This window comes from Sorex araneus, chromosome 6 (assembly GCF_027595985.1).
Source record: "Sorex araneus isolate mSorAra2 chromosome 6, mSorAra2.pri, whole genome shotgun sequence".
NCBI classification, from domain to species: Eukaryota; Metazoa; Chordata; class Mammalia; order Eulipotyphla; family Soricidae; genus Sorex; species Sorex araneus.
In genome coordinates this window covers 94,736,057-94,760,650 of record NC_073307.1, presented here as the reverse complement: position 1 = coordinate 94,760,650, position 24,594 = coordinate 94,736,057, and the positions used below count along the sequence as shown (strand labels likewise).

Here is a 24,594-nt window from a genome sequence, read left to right as displayed (position 1 = left end):
CCAGAGGGGGACCCCAATCCTGGCAGCTCTCCCCCAATGTGGTCAGCAGAGCACCCGGACACAGCCGGGAAGTGGGGGGTCAGCAGGGTGGCTGGGGCCCAGCTCAGATGGCGCCACAAGCAGGGCCGCACCGCCCCCCACAACCGCTGGGGGCCAACGAACCACTGGCCCCTCCCATGAAACTCAGTCACTGCCAGCTTCCCCCCAGGGATACAACACGGGGACCCCAGATTTTGGAATAAGGGGGGTTGGGCCCACAACCACACACCCCAGATATGGCTCCAGGACAGCTGTGACGGTGACCTTAGGTGCACCCAGTCAGGTTGGTGGATCACCCACCTGCCCCCAAAAGGTGCTGGAGGGATGGCCCCCGGGCCACCTCCAGGCCCCCAGTTAGGGGAAGGGACAAGGCAGGGAAGGCACCGACGCCAGGACTGCCGCATTTATTGCTGGCACGGGAGGGGGTCCCCGAGCTGGCGCGGGGCCACTGCTCCCAGAGGTGCAGAGGGTGGGGCCCTGTGGGCACCCCAGGAAGAGCTCAGAGGGACAAGGCCTCACCCGGAGACGCACAGGGCAACATCACGGCTGCAACCCGGAGCGGGGTCGGGGGCACCCCTGCCCCTCGGCGGGAACAGGCCCGTGGAGTGAGAAGAACACAAGTGTGGGGGACAGCCCCCCCGGCACAGTCAGCACCGACTCGGAGCCCTGGCTGGTGGCCAGGGACAGATGTTGCTGATGAAAAGCCTCATGGAGGCCTCGCTGGGGACACGACCCTGAGACCAGCGAGGGGAGGGAAGCACCTCTGTCACCAGGACGGCCAGCGGTGCCCGCCTGCTGGCCTGCCCGGAGCAGAGAGTCCCCAGGCCAGGGGACAAGGGGCGCCAGGCTGCTGCCCACCTTTGCTCCTCGGGGGTCGGTCTCAGCAGCCAAGACCCCTCCCTGCAGCTCAGAAGTGCGAAAGGACGCCACAGCGGGGGCCAGCTGGAGGCCCGAGGCCCCTGTTACGTCATTTCCTTGATCCCGGGCAGGGGGTGCCGAGCTGGCAGCAGGGCCACGCCACGGCCGGGCTAGCTTTTGTCCCCCGGGGACTTGCTCTTGGCCTCGCGCTTGTTCCCCAGCAGCTTCAGCACCTTTATGGTCTTGAACTTGCCCTTCTTCTTGCCCTCGGGTTCAGCCTCCTTCTGGAACTCTGCAGGGGGGAAGGGAGGCTTCAGGCCTCTGGGTGAGGGGAGCAAGGGGCAGGGGGCGCTGGCAGCTCCTTGCCCAGCCCTGATTCCCCACCCTCTGAGAAGCCAGGTTCCCCAGACAGTGCTCACACCGCGAAGACACACCTACTGCCAGAGCCCGGAGACAAGTCATGGGCCCGTGTTCCCCATCATTCAGGAGACGGGAACAAGTGCGGCCAAATTCAATAATAAAAGAATTTTAAATAGGGGCTGGAGCGACGGCACAGCGGGCAGAGCGTTTGCCTTGCATGCAGCGACTCGGGTTCAATTCCCAGCATCTCATAGGGTCCCCTGAGCACCGCCAGGAGTAACCCCTGTGCATCGCTGGGTGTGACCCAAAAAGCAAAACAAAAAAAAAAGTGTGGCCTTGAAGACCCAGGCTCAGCTGTAGGCATGGCACGTAAGCCCCGCCCCCGTGTTTGCCCCGCCCACAAACAAACACCACCCACTGGTGGCCCCACCCACAAGTATGCTCCGCCTGCCGACAAGCCCCGCCCCTACACATCAACCAAGCCACAGCCTTAGACCCCCAGTACAGGGCCTCAGGTCCGGCCCTGCCCCAGAGCACACTGTGGTCAGGGCGCACTGCCAGGCCCCTCTCGGACCCTGGTCAGTCCAGGAGGTGGGCACAGCTGGGGGTACAGCCCCAGGGAAAATGCTGCCCGACCCTACCCGAGAGAGGCCTCACCTTTCTTCTTGATCATGGCCTCCAGCATCTTATCTTCCTCCTCCTCCCTGCAAGCAGAAAGGCAGCTGAGCAGGGGGGCGGGGCAGGGGGCGGGGCGGGCTCTGGGTGACTCAAGGTGGGCCCTGGGGATGGCAGGCAGTGGCTGTCACCTCTGCCGGTCCTCGTCCAGGCAGTTGACGATGGCGTTGCGTTGTTCGATGAGCGTCACCAGCTCCTTCATCAGCTCCTTCTCCCTGACCCGGTCTTCCTCTGTCCAGTCCTTTTCTGCCGAGGAGAGACGGGGGGCATGTGGGAAGGCCCAGGAGACAAGGCCAGCCCACACGTGCGGGGCACAGGGTGCCAGCTCCACTGAGGGGAAGGGCAGAGGGGGGCTCAGGGTCGCTCTAGGGGAGCCGGGGCTGCTCGGCGGAAGGGAAGAAAAGGGCAAGGGACAGCTAAGACGAGAACAAGAAAAGGACCAGAGAGACGGGACCATGGGGAAGGCGCCTGCCTTGCACACAGCTGACCCGGGTCTGAGCCCTGGCACCCCATATGATTCCTCAAACCCTGCCAGGAATGATCCCCGAGCACAGAGCCAGGAGTAAGCCCCGGGCACTGCCAGGGTGTGGTACCGGAAAAGGGGGATAAATAAAGAGGGGAGCTGGAGAGACAGAATAGGGTGAAGGCTCTTGCCATGCCTGGAACATCACCAAGGGACCCCTGAGTCAAGAACAGCTCAAAATCCAACACCCCTTCACAAAACCACAAAGGAGGAGAGAGAGATGACAGGGGGCCAGGGAGAGGTTCAAGCGGCAGAGCACAGGTGCGGGAGACCCAGGCGCCATCCCTGGCCCTGCGTGTGTGGCCCCAAAACAAACAGAAACAAGACACTTGAGCCAGGGAGGCCCAGCGGCAAAAGCACCTGCCCTGCAAGTATGTGGCCGTGCGGGTGACCCCGGAGCCACCCACATATGCCAGGCACAGCCCCGGCGGCACCTCGGCATTGGTGTGTGATCTCGGGCACACAGCAAGGGTGGAGCTGGGTTTGAACCCGGAGCCCGATACCCCAAGATATAGCGTTGATGCTGAGCCATGGAGTTCAACCCACGGAGGCCTTATCCTGGTGTCTCACACTCCAACAGCCAATCCACGGACACAATGACACACACACACTGAACCGACACAACACACCACCACTGACACAATTTCACACACTTGAACTGGGGCAGCCACCTGGCACCAGGCACACGGTGCAGTGCCCACTCAAGCCACAAGGTGTCGCTGTGGCTCACGCCAAGGGCCAAGCAGCTGGTAAGCAGGCCACGGCCACCTGGAGGGCCTCCAGGGACGCGGCCCCAGCGCGTCCCTATCTCTTGCCCCAGCGGCCTCCCCAATCCACACAGAGGTACGGTCCACCCCAGCAGGCCCCTGCAGGCCCCAGCAGGCGTGCGGAAAGGGCCCCGCTCCAGCACAGGTGTGGGGCTCCCCTCTCCTCTTGTGATGCCCCCTATGGCCACAGGGGACGCTCTAGGCCCAGTTCCAGTCCCGATGCCCACAGTCCTGAGTCTCTGGACCCCACGGCAACTCATTCCATGTCATGCCACACGCAAGTCACCCAGCAGGGCCCAGAGAGACAGCACAGTGGGTGGGGCTCAGCCCACCAAAGTTCCACCCCGGGCACTGCTTATGGCCCCCTGGGCCCTGCCGGGAGCGAGCCCTGAGCACAGAGCCAGGAGGAAGCCCTGGGCAGCGCTGAGTGCAGCCTAAAAAACAGAGACAGAGACAGAAAAAGAAAAAATGGAAGGAAGGAAAAAGGAAAGGAGGAAGATGGAAGAAAAAAGAAAGGAGGAAGGAAGGGAGGAAGGAAGGAAGGGAGGAAGGGAGGAAGGAAAGAAGGAAGGAAGGAAGGAAGGAAGGAAGGAAGGAAGGAAGGAAGGAAGGAAGGAAGGAAGGAAGGAAGGAAGGAAGGAAGAAGGCAGGAGGAAGGCAGAAGGAAGGTAAGCAAGCAGCCCCCGGGCACAGACTCCCACACCTGCTACCCATCTCCCAAGTCTGAGCAGGCACCTTCATTGCCACTGAGCAGCACACAGACCCGCAAGTAGCGAGGCCACCAGGGGCCAGGGAAAGAGCCCAATGGTCAGGGCACAGGATCCAAGACAGCCTCAACACTGCATGGGCCTCAGTACCACCAGGACGGCCCTGGGGACCCCACAGGCCTGACCCAAACAGCGCTGAATCTTTTTATTTTTTTCTCTTTTTGGGTCACACCTGGCGATGCTCAGAGGTTCCTCCTGGTTCATGCACTCAGGAATTACCCCTGGCGGTGCTCAGAGGACCATATGGGATTCTGGGACTCAAACCCGGGTCGGCTACGTGCAAGGCAAACGCACTCCCCGCTGTGCTATCGCTCCAGCCCCCAGTGCTGCATGTTCTGGCGGAGCAAGGGACTGTCAAGCTTGGCTAACGTGCTGTTGCCAACAGTGGCCCAGGCCCCCCTAAAAACTGGGAGGCCCCCAAAAGAAAGGGCAATTACCCGGCAGGCTGGATGCGGGCAGAACAGTCTCTGGTTCCCGCGCCTCCTGTGCCCTCCAGCCCTGATGCCATTTCTGCACCCCAACCCTCATTCCACTGGGCACAGGGGTCCATCTGCTGCCCCCTCGCCCCGGGCCGCGCTGCCCTGCAAAGCTCCGAGTCCAGGCAGACACTCCCCGGGACAGCTGGGGTCCCTGCCTCCGCATTTTGCAGGAGAGGGGCGTGCCCACCCCCAGCCCACCTGCGAGCTCTGTGCTGCCAGGACACGGGTGTGCGCCCCCGATGCAGGCCAGGGGCCAGGCCAGCCCTCCCCACCGCCCCTCACAGTCACCTCCCAGCCCGGCGTGCTGTGGCCACACCCACCTGGCTTGTTGAGGAGGCAGCGGAGCTCGTACTCCACGTCGGCCTGGTGCTGCTCCAGGTTCTGCTGCTTGAAGCTGCAGCATGGGGGGAAGAGACAGGCAGCTCAGAGGCTGCCCGGGAGGAGGGGTGGGAGGGATGGGAGGATGGGAGGACTCAGAGGGATGGGAGCACCCTAGAAGAGGGGCGGGAGGACTCAGGAGGGATGGGAGGAGGGCCAGGAGAACTCAGGAGGAGGGGGAGGACTCAGGAGGGGCTGGAGGACTCAGGAGGGGCAGGAGGATGGAGAGGACTCAGGAGGGGCGGGAGGGGCGGGAGGACTCAGGAGGGGCGGGAGGAGAGGGAGGACTCAGGAGGGGCGGGAGGTGCCGGGAGCACTCACATGTAGATGAGCTCCGACTCCCGGCGCACCAGCAGGTGTTTCTCGTGGATGAGCTTGAACCAGTCCACCAGCAGGTCATCCTCACGGCCCTCTGTGAGCCCAACACGGTCTGAGCTTCTTGGGGGCCAGGGGGCCACCCCCCAGGAGCCCTGCCCACCCCTAGGCACCCCGAGGCCGCACCGTTCACCCCACTGCGCAGCTTCTCCTCCAGCAGCACCCCGCGGTGCTCCAGGGCATCCAGCTGGCGCTCGATGGCGTCCATCTCGCCGTGGATGTCCTCCTCGGGGATGTACTGGTCAGCCTGCACCTGAGCACACCCCGAGTCACGGCCGGCCCCGCCCAGTCCACAGGGCTCGCTGCTTGGGGCAGGGCTGGAAGGGGGCTTCTAGGGACCCCATACACAGAGGCGCCAGTCCCTCCCCCCCAGGAGAGCGCCCCTTCGCCCCCCCCAGACAGCTCTGAGGGGCACCGGGGACCCCACCAGAGATCTGAGGCAGCCCCTGAGTCCCTGAGGGTGCCTGCGACCTTGGCCTGTGACCTGGAAGCTCAGCATCCCAGCCCGCTGCTCAAGTCGGGGTGGCAGGGGGGGGGCTGCGAGGGGTCTGTGTGAGCCTGGGCACTGTCTCTGCCTTCCAGGAGGCGCTCAGGAACCCCCCTCCTGGGGCCAGAGCGATAGGACAGTGGGGAGGGTGCGTGTCCCGCACATGGCTGACCTGGGTTCAATCCCCAGCCCCTCCACCTGGTCCACCAAGCCCCTCCAGGAATGATTCCTGAGCACCGAGCCAGGAGTAACCCTGAACAATGCCGGGTGTGGCCCCAAAACAAAAACAAACAGGCAAAACAGAGCCCCCTCTCCCCCACCCCCCTCAGTCTGGGGGCACATTCCCAGACAGGCCCCCCCGAGGAGTCTGCATTCGGGGCTCTGAGGGTACCTTGCGCTTGATGAGCGGGAAGCCGTGACCGGGCGCCGGGGGTCTCGCTGGCTTGGACCCCCTGGTGGCCTTTCTGGCAGCCGGGGACGCTGTGGGTGACGCCTTCCGGTTGAAAGGGTTCTCCTTGCAGGAAGACTGAGGTCGGGAGCACCACAAGGGTAAGTCTGGGGAGGGGCAGGAGACCCCAGTCCCCCTCACCCCCTCGGCTGCCGCCTGACCACGTGCAGGTCTGGGTCCTGAGCTCTGGCTGTGTCCTCGTCCCCCCAAGCCGCGTCCCCACCCCTTTGCTGGCATCTTTCATGCTGCAGTGACCCAGGAAGCTGAGCCAGCTCCAAAGCAGGGGTCAAGGTCACCACCAAAGGTCACACCCAAGTCTGTGTGTGTGTGTGTGTGTGTGTGTGTGTGTGTGTGTGTGTGTCCAGGCTGCAGAAGGACCCCCATCTTCTGTGAGCCCCTCCCCTCCCCAGAGGGGACCACTCTGTCCCCTCTGGTCTGTAGGCAGCCCCAGCTCCTGGGCTCTGGGAGTCTTCGTCAGCGACTGTGGGGACCCAGGAGAGGCCCTGACCAGAGCCCCTAGGGGGCGCCAGGTTGGAAGGGCACTGGGTCTGAACCGGAGACGGTTTGTCTGCCACGGGGCTCAGCTCTCGGCAGCTGCCCTGGGTTCGAGGAGCACCGAGCAGAAGGCCCACGGCAGGGGGCATGAAGAGAGCTCAAAGTGCTGCACACAGGCCCCATCTGACCCCCAACACCCCCGCAGTGGAGTGAGCGTGGGGTGCAAGGGAATCATCCCACAGGGAGCCCCGTGACACAGCACCCCCGAGCACCCTGGGGCAGTGCTCAGCTCTGCAATCCCAGCCCCGCACGCTGGGCTGTGCAGCTGGGGGTCCCACGCCCCCGCCTGACTGTGAGCACTGGGGACGGGGCAGTAATACACACAGGGTGTCCCCCCCACATGCCCCCTCCTGGCCCGGGAGCCCACAGCCCTCTGCTGCCCTCACGTGAGCAGAGCCAGTGTCCCATGCAGAGCTCCTGGGGCCGGAGGGCAAAGTCAAGGGCAAGTGCAAAGGCGGGGGGGGGGGGGGCTGCAGGGGGCCTCCAGGCACTTCGGGGAGCCGGAGGGGTGAAGTGAGCAGGGCTCAGTGGGCAGAGAAGGGGGTTTCTGGGGTATTCTGACATGAAGGGCCAGGCGAGGACGGGGCTAGCAGGCTGGGTCAAGAGCAGGCGTGCAGGGCAGCAGCCAGTGGACAGGGATGAATGAACTCGAGGCTCGAAGAATTGGCTCAAGGCCACAGCCAAGGTCACCCCACGGTCGCACCAAGTCCAGGCCCCGCCTGCTGCAAGGTGGACACTCACCTTTACCTGCAGCTGTGGAGACGAGGTTCCGGAGGAGGGCGCCGGGCTCCGGTCTCCCATGGGGGGTGGGGTGGGCTTGGTGGGCGGGGGCCGCGGGCTGCCCCGGCCACTGTGGGCCAGGGCCGGGCTGGCCTGGGGGGTCTGCTCCCCCCGAGACTCCAGCAGCTCCGCAGAGGATGACGAGGAGGAGGCGGCCGAGAGGCTGGCGGAGGTGGCGGGGCGGCCCGGGGCGTGGACCGCAGGCTCCGAGGAGCTCTTGGGCACGGTGGGCGGCGCCAGCAGCTCCCCAGGGCCGGGCTGGCTGGACCCCTCGGACGACAGACTCTCCACGCTCGGGGCGGGCGACGGGGTGGCTGAGGGGGGCTCGGAGTGAGAGAGGCGGGCAGCGTGGAGGGCTGCAGGGACAGACAAGCAGGCGAGGGGCATCAGGACCCCAACACACACACACACACACACACACACACACACACACACACACACACACACTCCCCAGAGCTGCCAGCAGACAAAGAAAGGCCATGCGTGACCCCACGGCCACCGGTGACACCCGCACACCAGCGGGGCGCGTGGTGCCGGAGGTTACCGGGGTGGGGGCAATCACTTGACACGACCCCGGGAAAGAAACCAAAACCCCAAGAGTTTCCCCTGCTGGGAAATGGCTCCAAGGGGGGAGCTCAGACTTTACACGTGGGACCTCGGGTTGGACCCCCACCACCACAAGGTACCCCAGAAACTGAGCCGAGGGCCAACAGGACAGTCCCTCCTTGGCCCCATGAGGCAGGTGGGGCAGGGGCAGAGCAGGGGTCCACGCCGAGTTGGCTCCAGAGTGCCAACCTGATGCCCACATTCTCCGCCTGGCGTTTCTGGAGTGAGGGGACAGACGGTGTGGGTGGGCACACTCACCCAGCACCCGCAGTGGGGAACCAGGCTCAGAAGGGCCCAGGGCCTGGACAGGGGCCCAGGAGACGACCACCTGGTTGTTTGTCTATAGGTCATCTCTAGAACCCTCTGGACCCCCTTTCTGAGGGGTTCCCACTCAAGTCTTTTTGGGGAGGGGCGTTGGGACCACACCCGGCGATGCTCAGGGGTTGCTCCTGGCTCTGTACTCAGAAATCACCTCTGGTGGTGCTGGGGGTACCCTATGGGATGGTGGGGACTGAACCCAGGTCAGCCACATGCAAGGCAAATGCCCCCACTCCCCGATGTACTATCGATCCAGTCCAACGAGCTTTTTGGGTCACACCCGGCAACGCACAGGGGTGACTCCTGGCTCTGCACTCGGGAATTACTCCTGGCGGTGCTCAGGAGACCATATGGGATGCCGGGAATTGAACCCAGGTCAGCTGCATGCAAGGCAAACATGTGCCATAGCTCATGTAACAGCTCCCCACTGTGCTATTGCTCCAGCCCCACATCAAGCCTTTTATTTTGGGGGTCTCCCAAGCAGCGCCCCGGGCCCCATGCATACTCCATGAACCAGGCCTCCGGGTGCGACACCCGGGGTTGGTGACACGATGTAGCTCAGAGCCAGGGGTGCCGGGGGCCCATGCGGGGTCAGGCATGGGGCTCGGGGCTTCGCGTGCATGCGGGGTGGGGGCGCCCCGGCCCTCTGAGCCTCCCCCACCCTCCCACGAGAACTTGGAAACAGGCAGACCCCAAACACAGCAGACGGCGACTTGGTCGGGGCCCCACCGGACACGAGACTCCCACAAGCACCCTGCGCCCGCCCCAGAGAGGGAGCAGAGCCACCGCGCATACCCCGTCCTCCAGACAGGTGGCCAAGGACAGCCAGCAGGGCGGCCACGCTGCGAGCACGAGACCCAGTCACACGGAGTCCGGCCAGAGCCCAAGGCCTGCCCCCCACAGGGAGTGACCGGAGGGGCGGGGGCCGCACGCCAGGGGCCCAGCTCTGGGCTGAGGAAGGGCCTGGACCGATCAGTCTCCAGGGACGTGGGTTCAGCAGGTACCACGTGGGACCTTGGGTTGGACCTTGGGACCCCAGGGGTCAGAGCCTGGGTTCAAATCCCGCCTCCACCACCTCAGCACTGTGTGGCCTGGGGGAAACCACTTCCACTCTCTGGGCCTCATCCACCTCCCACGTGCCCCACGGGTGGGGAGGGCAGGGACACGGGAGCCACCCCCGAGGGTCACTCTGCCTGCCCCTGACACCAGACCCAACCCGACGCCCAACTCACCGAGTGGAGAGGCACTGGGCACTCGAGGGGCGGGGCGCTTCTTGGTCTTGGGGCTGCTGGTGGGGGTGATCCCGTACCAGGGGTGCAGGGACTTGGAGGTGGGCTCGGGGGGCGACAAGGCAGACACGGCAGCCGGGCTGGGAGCAGCGGGGGGCTGCTCCTCCTCCTCCTCCTCCTCTTCATCCTCAAAGGGGTTGTAGGGCTTGGGCTCGGGGCCGGCGGGCGCGGGGCTCTGCTGGGTGCCCCCCTCCTCCTGGCCCCCACCGTCTGCCCTCCTGGGGGGCCCGGGACTGCCGGGGGGCAGGGGGGCCGGTTTCTTCTTGGGCTCGGCCTGCACCAGTGTGATCCACGGTGGGTCCTTCCTGGGGGCTGGCGTTCTGGGGGTGGGCGGGGGTGGGAGGGGGGACAGGCAGAAACCGTCAGAGATGACCGTGGGGGCCAGCGCCCTCGCTCCCTCCTCACAATCCATGCCCGTGTCGAAGTGGGTGTCGGGGAAACAGGGCCCAGTGCTCCCGTGCCCTTGGGGGAGGTGGCCGTCGGGACCCTACCTGGCCAGCCCAGGAGGGACATCGGGGTCCTGCCGCGTGCCCCCCCACGATAGGGCAGAGTCGCCCAATCTCGGGGCGTCCCCCGCCACCTCAAGGCTGAGGGTCACATCCTGCCCCCCACTGTGTCGTTCCGCCCCCCTGAGTTCAGGTCTCCCGGGGACCCTCACGAGTCATGCTGGGGGACAGCTCCCAAGGACAACGCTCGGGGGCCTGTGCCAGGGCCCCATCTCTGGGGCTGGGCTCTGCGGGGTGCGGGCGGCAGGGGGAAGGAGTCCACTCAGCGCCCGCAGGAAGCCCGTCCCCCCTACCGCGGGACGGGGCGGGAGCGGCCTACCTCTCGGACAGCCTGGGCGTCCCCCTGGGCTTGGGCACCGGGGGCTCGTGCAGCCGTCCTAGGCGGGACAGGAGAAAGACACAGGCCTTCATGGCGTCCTTGGTGCCCGAGGCCCGCCCTTCCAGCCCGGCGGGTAGGTGACGCTGCAGGTGGCCCCGGCACCCTCGAAGCCCCACCTGCCAGCCCCGCGGAGATTAGATAAGTCCTGTGGGGACAGGGAGGGACAAAGGGACCAGGCCAGGCCAGCCCAGGACCAAAGCGGCATTTCCCTCGAGAAGGGGGCACGCGAGTCACCCTCGGGCGCCGCCCAAGGAGGGCAGGAAACAAGGTCCTCAGTCCGTCCCAAGGTCACCTCCTCCGGGGAGCCTTCCGAGACTTCCCAGAGTCCTTTGTGACCCTCGACACCCCCATCCTAACAGCCAGGTATCTTTCTGCCTCTGGGCCCATCCCCCCTCAAGAGGCAGCGTGTGTCCCGAGCACTCGGACCCCCACCACCTCCCTCCCAAGCCCTCGGAGCACCCCTAGCTGGGGGCAGGGTGGTGCCCACTCACCGTTCACAAGGCTGCTGCCCCCTGGCTCTGCGCTCTCGTGCGCGAGGCTAGAGCGGGGCCGCGGCGTGGGTGGGGTCAGCGCCGGGCCCTCCGCGGCCTTCCTGGGGGCCGGGGTGGGGCGGCCGGCCGGGGAGCTGGCCCGCTCCGGGGGTCTGCTCGCCAGCTGGGGCTTGGCGGGGACCTGGGGCCGGGCCTCGGGGCCAGCCCTGGGGGTGTCCACCTCGGGCGCGGCGTCCGCACGGGGGCCTGGGCTGCCTCTCTCCAAGTCCTCGGCCTGCGGCTGCGCCTGCTGGCCCGGCTGCGGGGGGGGCCCCGGCTTGGCCCCCGACCGCGCCCCTGGGCCCAGCCTGGCGCACTGCTCGGCACACACAAAGGTGCCGTCCTCCGGCCCGCTCTGGTAAGCCCCGGGCAGCAGGGTGCTGGCGCAGTGGCGACACCTGTGGGAGAAGGGGGGTCAGGGTCCTCCCGGGCCAGCAGACCTCTGGCATCTGGCAGCCCCGCGGCCCAGCTGTGCACTCGGTAGCCCACGCTGCAGAGGAAAGGCACGTGGGAAGTCTAGAACGTTCCACGCCCGGGAATGAGGGTCATCAGTGGGGTACCCCACGGTCCCTGTGCAGGAGGGCATCCGCCTCCACTTGGGGCGACTACTGTTTGCCGCCCACTGTGTCCGGGACACCTCGTGCTCGCCACACAGGAAGGGCCACCAGCTCAGGTGCCCGACCCCAGAGCCACCCGCGGCTACACGTGTCGGTGACTGCGGCCACGGCCTAGCCGGGGCCCTGGACTGCCAGCAGGCGCGTCCGTGGGGGTCCCCCGCATCCCACCCCCACATCTCAGGCTGTGCTTGGGAGCCCGAATGCTTGCGTGTTAACTGTTCCCTGAACACCCACATAGTCACACAGACACAAACACTCTCAGGCACAGTGACAGTCACATAGTCACACAGACATACTCAGTCACATACAGAAACATTCAGTCACAGATTTATATGTACACTCAGTCACACAGACACATACACTCAGTCACACAGACAACCGATCAACAACATATGCACTCACACAGTCACACATACATACACTCAGTCACACATAATCGATCAGACATATGCCCACACATGGTCATACACACAATCGCACATACACTCAGTCAAACAGATATTCTCACTCACAGACACAGTCACACACACATATACACCCACAAAGTCACACAGACAGACATATGCACTCAAGTCACACAGACACATACACTCACAGTCACATACACAACTGATCAAAAACATATGCACTCACACAGTCACACACACATACACTCAGTCACACATAACAGATCAGACACATGCTCTCACATAGTCACACACACAATCGCACAGACATACAGTCATACAGATATTATTCTTACTCACACACACCCACAAAGTCACACAGACAAATGCACTCAGTCACACAGACACATACACTCACAGTCACCCAGACACACCAGTTACACACTTAAATACAGACACACAAACACAGCCACACCGACATAAACATACACAAACACCTAGTGACACAAACACACAGGTACACAGACACACAGAGAGATACAGAGTCACACAGACATATATGCTCACAGATACACATTCAGGCTCATAGTCACACATGGTCACAGAAACACAGTCACACAGACACAGTAACAAACAGAGAGACACAGGCATAGACAGTTACACAGGCACAAACATGTCATAAAGACACAGTTACACAGGCACAAACATTATGTCACAGACAAAAACAGACACAATCACACAGACAAAAGCCATCACAGGCACACAGTCAAATAAACAGTCACACAGACATAGGCAAAGACACAGACGGTTCCACAAACACTATGATACAGACTTACACACACCCAGTCATAAGACAGTCACATAAACACACTCACCAGTTACACAGATGTGTAACTATATACAGACACACAGAAACACAGTAACACAGACTCACACATGAGAAGCACAGATACAAACACAACCAAACACAACATAAACTGCTAAACACAAACAGTGACAAGACAGTCATAAACACAAAGTCACCAAGAGACACACAACCATAAAATCAGTGTCACATCACAGGGGCCGGAGTGACAGTACAGCAGAGTAGGGGGGAGTGTTTGCCTTGCACGCGGCCGACCCGGGTTCGATTCCCAGCATCCCATAGGGTCCCCTGAGCGCCGCCAGGAGTCACTCCTGAGTGCAGAGCCAGGAGTGACCCCTGAGCATCACCGGGTGTGACCCAAAAAGAAAAAATCAGCGTCACAAGGCCGGAGGGAGGGAACAGCGGGGAGGGCGCTGGCCTTGCACCCGGGTTCGACGCGCGGCACGCCGGCAGGGTGCGCCCACACACGCGGCCTGCGCCCGGCCCACCCCGACTGCCGCCTCGGCTCCTGCGCCCTGAGGCTCGGAGGCAGCGCAGAGGCCGCGGTCGCCCGGCCCCGGGCGGCCCTCAGAAGGCGACGCCGCGCAGGCGACGCGCAGGCAACGCTCGCTGCGGGGTCTGCCTCGCCCTGCGCCCGCTCTGAGGGGGGTCCCGCCCCAGCCCCACCCTCGCCACGCATCAGGCAGCGCGCCCGGAGTCTCTCGGGACCCGGCGGCGCGCGGGCGCGTCCTCCTCAGGGAGACAGGGAGGGGCGACGCGCAGGCGCCCGCGGCAAACGCCGGCCTGGGGGCGGCACTGGAGGCGCCCTCGGGCCCCGCCCCGAAAGGCCCCGCCCACAGACCGCTCGTTGACTACGCCCATCTGGGCCTAGCCTCTCACCGGACACGCCCCTGACCACGCCCCTCCGCGAGAGCCCCGCCCATAAACCCGCCCGTTGGTCACGCCCACTCACCGGAAGCAGTGCCGGTGGTAGAGCCTGCCCTTTGCCAGGTGCCTCTGCACCAGGTGGACGTGCTGCCCACAGGCCGCGCACGTGCTGCTAGGGGGTCGGTGGGCGCCCGAGGACAGCTCCTCGTCCTGCAGGGAAACAGGGTGGCGCTAAGGCCGCGGTCCTAATGCCTTCAGAAGGCCCCCCTATCCCTTCCCCCAAGGGTGCAGGGGCTTGCGTCAGCAGCTCCCGGGAGCCCGGCTGCTGGTGGGGGAGCCAGAACCCAGAGGTGAACCCGGACCCACTCCGCCTCCTGGCCCCGCCCCTCGCCTTCTGGGCAGCTCCAGGCTGGATCACCCCGCCTTTCCCCAGGCAGGCCTCGGGGCGGGTGACTGTCCCCCTCCTGATCCGCATATCCGGGCATGGAGGGTGACATCTGAGTTCTGATCCGCATGTCCGTGCACGGACTGCAGCCTCCGCCCAGGGGCAGTGGGGACGTCAGGGGACCGCACTGGGAAGGGCCCGGCTGTCTCAACAGGAAGGATGCCACTCTGTCCCCATGCCACCCCATCCCTGAAAGTTCTGGGGCCTGCCCTCCCCTTCCCAGGCCTGGCATCTCCCGCCCCTGACCCCTGCCTGGGCCCAGAACACCCTACTTGCCAAGGAGGCTCAAGGAACCCCCCAGAGACGCCCCGTCACTCCCACCTGCCGCGCAAGCAAAGGCCCACCTGAGTTCCGGCTCCCGGTTCCACTGGACTAGGCACTTCCGCGGGCGGGGAGGAAGGCGCCAGGCCCTTTGCGGGGGGCGAGACCCCTGCTGCCAAGAGACAGGAAAGCGGCTTTGAGGCAGGAAGAAAAGGGGAGCCAGAGGGAGGAGCTTCTGGGGCCCCGGCAGTGTCAGGCCAGGCCAGGCCCCCGCACCGAGCACAGCCGAGTGAGTCCCAAGGAGCCGGGGAGTGGGCCACCCCCGGGGTCTGCCCGGCCCAAGCCAACAGGCCTGGCCGAACCTGCCCTGCCCCCTCAGCATTGAGGACCCCCCTCCTTTTGCCACTCTGCGCCCGGAACCCAAATCGGGGCTGGCAAGATGGCCCAAGGGGCTGAGCACCGACTCTGCAGGCCGGAGGCCGGGCACCGCGCCCAGCCGGGTAGGCAGCAAGCCCCAAGCACAAAGCTGGGAGCAGCCGCAGCCCCCGAGTGCTGCCGAGTGTCGCCCCAAAAGCAAACAAAAAGAACCCAGACCTTCCTCCTCTTCCCGTACAGAGAACCATATGCTCCCCAAAACCCCATTTTTGTTTGTTTTCTGGGCCATGCCCGGCTGTGCTCAGGGCTTTCTCCTGTGTGATCTTTGGGGGTTTTGGGGGGGGTTTTTTCTGCTTTTTTGGGTCACACCCAGCAATGCTCAGGGGTTGCTCCTGGCTCTGCACTCAGGAGTAACTCCTGGCAGTGCTCAGGGGACCCTATGAGATCGAACCCAGTAGGCCACATGCAAGGCAAACGCCCTCCCCGCTGAACTATCACTCCAGTCCCCTGCGTGATCATTTTTAAAAATAAAGCCAGGGGCTGGAGCAATAACACAATGGGTAGGGCGTTTGCCTTGCATGCAGCTGACTGAGGTTCGATTCCCAGCATCCCATAGGGTCCCCTGAGCACAGCCAGGAGTAATTCCTGAGTGCAGAGCCAGAAGGAACCCCTGTGCATGAGCAGGTGTGACCCAAAAAGCAAAAAAAAAAAAAAAAAAGCCAGAAGTAACTCCTGAGCATCCCCGGGTGTGACCCAAAAAGCAAAACAAATAAATAAATAAAGCCCAACCCTGCTGGGACTGGAGAGACAGTCTATGAGTTCAGGCACATGCCTTGCATAGAGGCCGGCTTCGATCCCTAGCATCAGGTGAACCCAGGTGTTGCTGCGTGCAGCCCAGACACCCCCATCCTGCTGGGTGATCCCGGCTATTCCCCGACCCTGGGAACCTGCCAAGGAACCTCCCTCTGGCCTGACTGGATGACAGTGACCAGAAGAAGCCGCTGGGGCTCTGAGCACCTGTGGAGGGCACATCCCCCTCAAACAAATACAACCCAGCCCGGACAGCACAGTGGGCAAGGTGTAAGGTGCCTGCCCCTACATGCAGGCGACCCGGGTTCGCTCCCCGGCACCCCAGCGGGTGCTCCAAGCCCCTCCAGGAGTGATCCCTGAGTGCAGCGCCAGGAGGAAGCCCTGAGCACTGCCGGATGTGGCCCCCAAACCAAAAGTAAAATAATAAATTAATTAATTTCATTAAATGACATTCCCAAAGTCCAGGTCAGAGTCTGAGATCTGTGGAGGGGTGGCAGGGGTCACAGACAAGGGCGGAACAGGTCCCCGTACCATCACCAACACCATCACTCAGTGGCCCCCAGCCCCACGACCACCACAGCGCTGGATACAAGCGCAATAAAAATAAAGATTCTTCAAGACAAAGCCGGGGGCGGGGAGATAAAAGCGTGAGGCGGGTGCATCATGGGCTCTGCATGCACAAGGCCCAGGCTCTGTTCTCGGTACTCCGTGGCCCCCAGCAACACGGACGGTGATTCCTGAGCACTGAGACAGGAGTATTCCCTGAGCACTGCCAGGTGAGCCCCAAAGGAAACAAAATGACAAAGTGGAGCCAGGCTCAGGCTCAGTGGTAGTGTTTTTATTCGGGGGGAGGGGTGTTTTTGTTTTTGTTTTTGTTTTTGCTTTTTTGCTTTTTGCGATGCTCAGGTGTTACTCCTGGCTCTGCACTAGGAATCACTCCTGGCACAGTGCTCAGGGGACCCTATGGGATGCTGGGAATCAAAAACCCGGGTCAGCCGCGTGCAAGGCAAACGCCCTCCCCACTGTGCTAGATGCTATCGCTCCAGCCCCGCAGTGGCAGAGTGTTTTGCCTTGCACGTCTGACGTCCTGGGTTCCAGCCACAGCACCACAAATTAACAAAAAAAAAAAAAGGGGGGAATGAATGAAATCGGATGGAAACTGTCTGGGTGTCCGGAAGGGGAAGAGCCGAGTTTCGTGAGACTCAGTTCGATTACACGCAAGCGAGGGGCAGGGAAACGGGCTTTTTACCGGGAGTCCCGGGTGCGGCACTCAGGGAGCCAGGGAACCTTTTTTTTTTACACACCTGACAGTGCTCAGAGATTATTCCTGGCTCAGGGACCCTACGGGGTGCCCATAATCAAACCAGGGTCATGCAAGGCAAGTGCCCGCCCTGCTGTGCCATCGCCCGCTCCCCAGGAGCCTCTTGTTTCTTTCATTTGTTTTTTTTTCTTTTGGAGTCACACCTGGCAATGCTCAGGGGTCACTCCTGGCTCTGCACTCAGGAATCACACCTGGCGGTGCTCGGGGGACCCTATGGGATGCTGGGAATCGAACCCGGGTCGGCCGCGCGCCAGGCAGACGCTCTCCCCAGTGTGCTATTTATTTTTGACTCCACCTGGTTAATGCTCAGGGGTAACTCCTGACTCGGTGCTCAGGTATCACTCCTAGTGTTGCTCAAGAGACTGTATGAGAGGCTGGAGGTCAAATCCAGGTGGGCCACGAGCAAGACCCATGGCTTATCCGCGGTGCTGTCTCTCTGGGCCCTGCATATGTCGGGGAGGGGCACACCCAGCAGTGCTCCGGGCATTACTCCTGGCTCTGTACTCACGACTCCTCCTGGCTGTGCTCGATGGTGCAAGGCAACCAAACGGCCCACCTGCTGCCCATGGCTCTGGCAAAACCCCCGCCCCGAGTTCACTTTTTTTGGGGGGTCACACGCACAGGGGTTCCTCCTGGCTCTCACTGAGGAATTACTCCTGGCGGCGCTCAGGGGACCCTATGGGATGCTGGGTATCGAACCCGGGTTGGCTGCGTGCAAGGCAAACGCCCTCCCGCTGTGTTATCGCTCCAGCCCCCCAAGTTCACTTTTTGTTTCCTGAGTTTCGGGGTCATCCCCAGCAGACTCAAGGGCTACTCCCAGCTCTGTGCCCAGGCATTGAACCCCGGCAGGTTCAAGGGACCCTGTGGTGCCAGGGCTTGAACACGGGTCCTCTGCATGCAAAGTGGATTCAGGTGACTGACTTGCCACGCCACTCCTGTCTGCGGTGCTCAGGGCTGACTCCTGGCTCTGTGCTCAGGGGGCCATACACAATGCTGGAGATCGAACCCAGGTTGGCCGGACGCCAGGCAAGAGCCTTGACACTGAACTCTCTCTCCAGCCCCCTATTTTAAGTTTTATGGTTCTTTTTTTCCCCCAGGGTCTAAATTTTCTCTCAAAACCATGTTTTACAGGGCCAGCGTGATAGTACAGCAGGGAGGGCATTTGCCTCACATGTGGCCAACCCAGGTTCTATCCCCGGCATCCCATAGGGTCCCCCGAGCACCGCCAGGAGAAATTCCTGAGCGCAGAGCCAGGAGGAACCCCTGGGCATCACCGGGTATGACCCAAAAAGCAAAATAAGTAAATGAATAATTTGTTTTTTTCTTTTTTGGGTCACACCCGGCGATGCACAGGGGTTCCTCCTGGCTCTGTGCTCAGGAGTTACTCCTGGCGGTGCTCAGGGGACCCTATGGGATGCTGGGAATCGAACCCGGGTCAGCCGCGTGCAAGGCAAATGCCCTCCCCGCTGTGCTACTGCTCCGGCCCCCTGGTCCAGGCTTTAATAAGAAAATATCCTGGGGCTGGAGCGATAGCGCAGCGGAGAGGGCGTTTGCCTTGCATGCAGCTGACCCGGGTTCCATTCCCGGCATCCCATAGGGTCCCCCAAGCACCACCAGGAATAACTCCTGAGTGCAGAGTCAGGAGGAACCCCTTAGCATCGCTGGGTGTGAACCCCCCCCAAAAAAAAGCAAAATAAATAAATCATTTATTTAAAAACAAAAACATACACTGTGATTTTCTACCGGAGGCAGGGCTGAACGGGAGCGGGGGCCAGGACAGACGCTGGCACCCCGAGCCCTCACGCTAGCCCCTCGCTTCCCCCGTGGGCTCTGCCCTCTGCCCGGGGGTCCTGCAGGAACTGCCTGGTGGGCCGAGCAGGGGTCGGGCCGGGAAGGGCCGGGAAGGGCTGCAGGACTCCCCACGAGGCCCTCAGTTCCCCAGACACCCCAGTTTCCAGGCTTTGAAGCCACTTCCCCCAGCCTCATTGCAAACAGGAAGTGGGGTGCAGGGGCACCGGGCGCCTCTCCTCTCACACCTGAGCTCAGGGGCTCCCCGGGGACCTGCAGGGGTGCAGGCAGCAGTGAGCGCCAGGCGGGCCGCTCGCTCCCCCACTCACTCACCTTGGCCCGGGCCGGCGAAGTGGTTGTAGTACTGGGACACGTAGGTCATAATGCTGAGGCAGTCGGGGACACGCATGGACACCATGTCCTGGGGGTCCAGGAGGGCAGGGATCCCCAGCTCCTTCTCGGCCACCTCAAAGGCCTGGGTGGGCGGGGATGAGCGAGGGAGAGAGAGGGAGAGAGAGCAGGGGAGGGGCGAGGGGGATGGGGAGGCACAAGGGGAGGAGGCGGTCAGCGACACCCGGCCGGGCCCAGCTTCCCTCAGCAGCCCTCTCCTGGTGAAGGAGACCAGGGCAGGGGTGACCAATGGGTTCCCCTCTGCTCTGGCCCACATGACCCGGAAAGGGGGCCCTGGTGGCCCAGGGCACCAGGTCATAGGGAAGCGGGGCAGCTAGAGGGACTCAGCCGGGCCCTCAGCCCTGACCCTGAAGGACCCCCTCAAGCCCCCCGCACCCCCAACAACCCCCATGCACACACATGCATATGCATACATACACATACACATATATGCACACACATACATATGCATGTGCACACGCACGCACATGCACATACATACATGCATGTACACACACCGTCCCCAGGGGAGGACTCACCAGCCGATTATTCTCAAAGACATTGTCCTTGGAGAGCGAGTCAAAATCCCTGTGAGGGCAGAGGGAGGGGTGCTGAGGAGAGGCCGGGACAGGGGACCCTGGGGGTGACCCCATCCTCATCCCAGCGCAGGGCGGGGTGGGGCTGCCGGAGGAGGGGGGAAATGAGGCCACCAGCACTTGGGGGCGGGTCTGTGGGTGCATGGGGGGGCCCCGGCTGAGGCTTGGGACCCCTTAGCCGGGGAGAGTCCAAGCCCCTCCCCCAGGGCCCCCCTGTGCCCTGGGGCTGCCGTGGGAGCATGTGACTCGCACATAGGAAGGTCCGGGTTCCAGCCCGCACCCCAGGAAACAACCCCCATCTCTCAGGCCCCTTCCCCAGGGGGCGACAACTGGGGGGGATGCTGGTCTGTGGCTGGAGGGGGTGCCTCAACATGTGGGGCCCCAGCACCCTGCCGCCACACGGGGACCCCCGGCCCCCTGCCCCGCTGCACTCTCCTAATTCCCACCCGCAGCCCCGCCTGGCAGGGGTCTCCCCCCGCCGCCCCCCTCCCAGGGCAGCCACCCAGTCAGTCCCCCGGAACTGGCATTTCCGCCCTTCCAGTGCGGGCCTGCCGAGGGGTGTGGGCGCCGCTCCCGCAGGCCTGGCTGGGAATCGAAGAACAAGTTGGAACCGGACGGCCGGGCCCTGGGGAGGCCACGCACGCAGCACCTTCTCAGGGGGAGCGGGGAGCGTCGCCCCACTTCCCAGCCGGCCCAGGTGGCCTCCCCGGGGACCCTGGGCGGGGACAGCTGGCAGGGCCTCCCCCTGGCTTGCTTCACCCCTTCACCCCACTCCTGGCTGCAGAAGCAGCTGAAACAGCGGGGAGGGGGGCGGGGGGAGGGGGCAGGGTCCCACCCTCCTGCACGGCGTGGGGAGGGGGGTGCAGCCGCCCCCAGACCTTGTTCTAGGACCCTTCTCTCAGGTCTGGGTCCCCCGCGGCTGCTCCAGGCCCAGCTCAGCTCCATGACCTTGAGGGCTGACCTTGGGCCTCCCATCAGCAAACCCAGGACCCTCCCCAGCAGGCCTGATGCCCCCCCTGCCTCCCTCCTGCCCCCCTGCTTCCTCCCCCCAGAGCGCCAAGAACCCCGGGAGGGTCCCACACTTGGTGGCACAGGGAGAGAGGAGGGGACAGTGCCCTTCTGGGGGACAGGCGGCTTCCCCGGCCCTCTGCCGGGTCCCCCCACACCTCCTGCCTGGTCCCTGAATCCCCTGGGAGTGAGCTGAGGCCCTGGGGGAGGGCAGGGTGGGCCCCGGGGAGGGCAGGGTGCGCCGGGCCCGAGGGACCCCCAAGTTCCATCCCCAGCACCACCCGCTGTGAACCCAGAACAAAGCAGCAAGGAGAGGGGGTCCCAGGAACTTTCTGTTCTAGTTTTGTTTCTTTGGGGGCCACACCAGAGATGCTCAGGGCTTACTCCTGCTTCCGTGCTCAGGGATCACCCCTGGGGGTGCTCCAGGGGGCCCCCAGGGGATGTGGCGGATCGAACCTGGGTCAGCGGCGTGCAAGGTAAGCGTCTCCCGCTGTACTCTCTCTCCGGCCGCAGGGGTCACATTTTGGACCCCTGCTCCCCATCACCCTTCCGGCTTCCCGGTGCTTGGTCAACATGCAGTCAACAAGCAGCGGAGGAAGGGACGCTGAACCAGCGGCCGGAGCAATAGCACGGCAGGGAGGGCGATTGCCTTGCAAGTGGCCGACCCGGGTTCAATTCCCAGCATCCCACAGGGTCCCCCCAAGCACTTCCAGGAGTGATTCCTGAGTGCAGAGCCAGGAGTAAGCCCTGAGCATCGCCGGATGTGACCCAAAAAGAAGAGCCAAAAAAAAAAAAAGAGATGCTGGGAGTTGGAGCAGTAGCACAGTGGGTAGGGCGTTTGCCTTGCACGTGGTGGAGCCGGGTTCGATTCTCAGCATCCCATAGGGTCCCCTGAGCACTGCCAGGAGTTAATTCCTGAGTGCATGAGCCAGGAGTAACCCTTGTGCAATGCTGGGTGTGACCCAAAAAGCAAAAAAAAAAAAAAAAAAGAGATGCTGAAGCAGCCTGAGTATCACAAAGCTCCCCGCAGACACGCCATCCCTGCCCCGACTTCTTCCCACCACCCCCTGCACCCCCTTTTCCTGGTGACCCACGGGACCCCGCCCACAATTTCCAAGCCTGGGAAGCTCCATTTAGCTCTGGGAAGAGAATAAAATCCACAGGCTCCGGGCCCTTGAGGGGCGTCCCCGGGGGTGCTGGGGGAGGCTGGAGAGAGCACGGCAGGCCGAGTCCTGGCAGGTCGACCCCCGCACCCGCACGGTCCCCCAGCCCCGCCAGGTGTGGCTCACACAAAAGCCACAAACCATCAAGTGACTCTGGGGCCTGGGAAGTGACTCAGAGGCTGAACAGGGCTCCACACGCCCGGCCTGGGCCAGTCCCACCGCAGAGTCCTCCACACACCCCGCGGGTGGCCCTCATCCCCCCCACCCCAGGCCCCGTCCCTCCAACACACACATACACACACACACACACACACACACACGTAAAGGGAACACTGCCAGGTGTGTGCTAAAAACAACAACAAAAAATAGAATCATTTCTTTTGTTGTTGTTTTTAAATTATTCTATTTTTTGCTGGGGGGGGTGTTTGGGGGCCACACCTGGCGATGCTCAGGGGTCACTCCTGACAGTGTCGGGGGGACCCTATGGAGTGCCAGGGTTCGACTCAGGTGGGTAGTGTGCAAAGCACGCACGCTCCGTCCCCTCTGTCCTACAGCTCCGAGCCCTCTGCACCCCTCCCCTCTCTCTCTCCTCGGGGCCCGACACCCCCCGACACTCTGCCCCCCACCCAACAGACTAAACCAGGAACCTGTGAGCCACCAGAGAATATTGGGGCCCAGGGTGCACGCCTGGCACAAATGCCCCTCAAGTTTAACACCCGGCACTGAGGCTGATCCACCAGCACCCCAAGAACAGCCCTGGTATCCCCTGGCACCCCAGAGAGCCGAACTGTCTGGCCCAACTGGCCCGGGATCACCAGGAACGATCCCCGAGGCCCCTAAGCACTGTTTGGGAGCCCCCCCACATGCCAAAGATTTTTCCAGGGGCTGAGATACCTCAGGGGGAGAAGCCGATTCCCCGACCCGAGCACTACTGGGCCCTGACCACCCCCAGGTGTAGCCCTGGTGGCCCCCCCACACTGCAAAGCCTGAGCGGCCCCGCCTCCTGGGGCCCGGGAGGACCCACGCGAGCACTGCTTACGAGCACCCCTACATACACATACACCCACGCGAGCACTGCTTAGGAGCGCCGCTACACACACACACACACACACACACACACACACACCCCGGAGGGCCCACGCGAGCACTGCTTACGAGCACCCCTACACACACATACACCCACGCGAGCACTGCTTAGGAGCGCCGTGTACACACACACACACACATCCGGAGGAAAGAAAGTTTCGGGGGCCAGGGAGACGGTGCAAAGGGCTGGAGCCTCTGTGCGAGCCCCAGGCTGGGCCCCCCGCACCTCACGGGCCCCTGAGCACTGCGGGGAGGGCGCTGCCGAGTGCAGAACCAGGGGCCCCGAGCCACGGGCCCACCCCGAGCCCGGGAAGGAGAGACGCGCGCGCGGGAATGAATGACGGGCGGGGGGCCGCGGGGCTGGGTCCGGCGGGGGGGGGCGGGGGTCTGGGCCCGGCCCGAGGTCCCCGCCCGCGCACTCACAGCAGGTCGGGCCGGTGGCGGTGCAGGATGGCGCAGAAGGCCCGGCCGTCCCGGAAGGAGCCGCTGAGGTCGCGCACGTCCACGCCGTAGCCCTCGCACTGGCGGCGGCACCAGGCCAGCAGCGCGCCCCGCGGCCCGGCCATGGCGCTGCCGCCCGCCCGCCCGCACGCCCGGCCCGGCCCCGGCCCCGGCCCCGGCCCCGGCCCGGCCAGACCCGCCCCGCCCCGCCCCGCCCCGCGCGGCTCCGCCCCCGCCGCGCCCCCCGCCCGCGCCGCCGCCGCCGCGCCGCCGGCACGCCCCGCCCCCGCCGGCACGCCCCGCCCCCGCGGCACGCCCCGCCCCCGCCCCAGACCAAAGCGCAGACAGACAGACTCGGAGAGCGCCGCTCCTCCCCTCCCCCCTCAGCCCTTGGGGTGCCCCTGACCCCCGGGACTCTGCCTTCCGCCCTCCCTGCCCGCCCCCACCCCCCTTCCTGCCGGATTCCCTGTCCCCGCCCACCCCATCCTCCGGGGAAAAGGCCGTCCCACACCCAGAAATCTGTGCAGTCGTCACCAGCTCCAGGAACCCACCTTGCCCCTGCCTGCTGCCAGGGGGCCCGCGCGGGGTCGCCTCCTAGGGGCAGTGTGTGTTTGTGTATCTGTGTTGTGTATGCGTGTGCGTGTCTGTCTGTGTGCTGTGTGTGCACATGGATGTGGTCGTATGTCTGTATGGGCGGATGTCTGTGGATGTGTGTGTGTCTGTGGATGTTTGTGGATGTGTGTATATCTGTGTGCTGTGTGTGCACATGTATGTGTGCATATATCTGTGGATGTGTGGTATGTCTGTGGACGTGTTTCTGTCAATGTGTGTGTGGATGTGTGTGTGCCTGCCTCAATGGATGTTTGTGGATGTATGTATGTGCGTATGTATATCTGTATGTGTGCATGTGTGTGTATTTCTATGGATGTGTGTGTCTGTGTGGATGTCTGTGGATGTGTGGATATGTGTGTATGTTTATCTGTGTCCTCTATGTACGCATGTGTTTGTGCACATTTCTGTGGATGTGTGATGTTTGTGGATGTGTATGTATATCTG

The 24,594-nt window shown here is 63.5% G+C and overlaps 1 protein-coding gene across 2 annotated transcripts; it reads right to left on the bottom strand.

Moving 5' to 3' along the window:
- Positions 1–1,052: 1,052 nt before the first annotated feature.
- Positions 1,053–23,717, bottom strand: MICALL1 (MICAL like 1). Of its 2 annotated transcripts, none has more exons than XM_055141126.1 (16): positions 23,521–23,717; positions 19,784–19,832; positions 19,188–19,329; positions 14,644–14,732; positions 13,940–14,064; positions 11,081–11,517; positions 10,530–10,587; positions 9,648–10,024; positions 7,453–7,847; positions 6,100–6,234; positions 5,348–5,474; positions 5,168–5,258; positions 4,789–4,862; positions 2,064–2,178; positions 1,915–1,961; positions 1,053–1,189 (listed from the first exon to the last, which is right to left on the bottom strand). In XM_055141126.1, exons 1-16 carry the CDS (start codon positions 23,661–23,663, stop codon positions 1,068–1,070), a joined length of 2,526 nt encoding a protein of 841 aa, XP_054997101.1. In that variant the 5' UTR covers positions 23,664–23,717; the 3' UTR covers positions 1,053–1,067. The 2 variants fall into 2 exon arrangements, with proteins under 2 accessions (XP_054997101.1, XP_054997102.1); XM_055141127.1 differs by having other exon boundaries at positions 14,644–14,729.
- Between the last annotated feature and the right edge of the window lie 877 nt (positions 23,718–24,594).

Coding starts and splice junctions, on each gene's coding strand:
- MICALL1 (XM_055141126.1), bottom strand. CDS start 23,663: ATGGCCGGGCCGCGGGGCGCGCTGCTGGCCTGGTGCCGCCGCCAGTGC. Junction 7,848..9,647: donor GCCCAGTGCCTCTCCACTCG/GTGAGTTGGGCG, acceptor CTGTCCCTGCAG/CCCTCCACGCTGCCCGCCTC. Junction 4,863..5,167: donor GAGTCGGAGCTCATCTACAT/GTGAGTGCTCCC, acceptor CCCATGCTGCAG/CTTCAAGCAGCAGAACCTGG.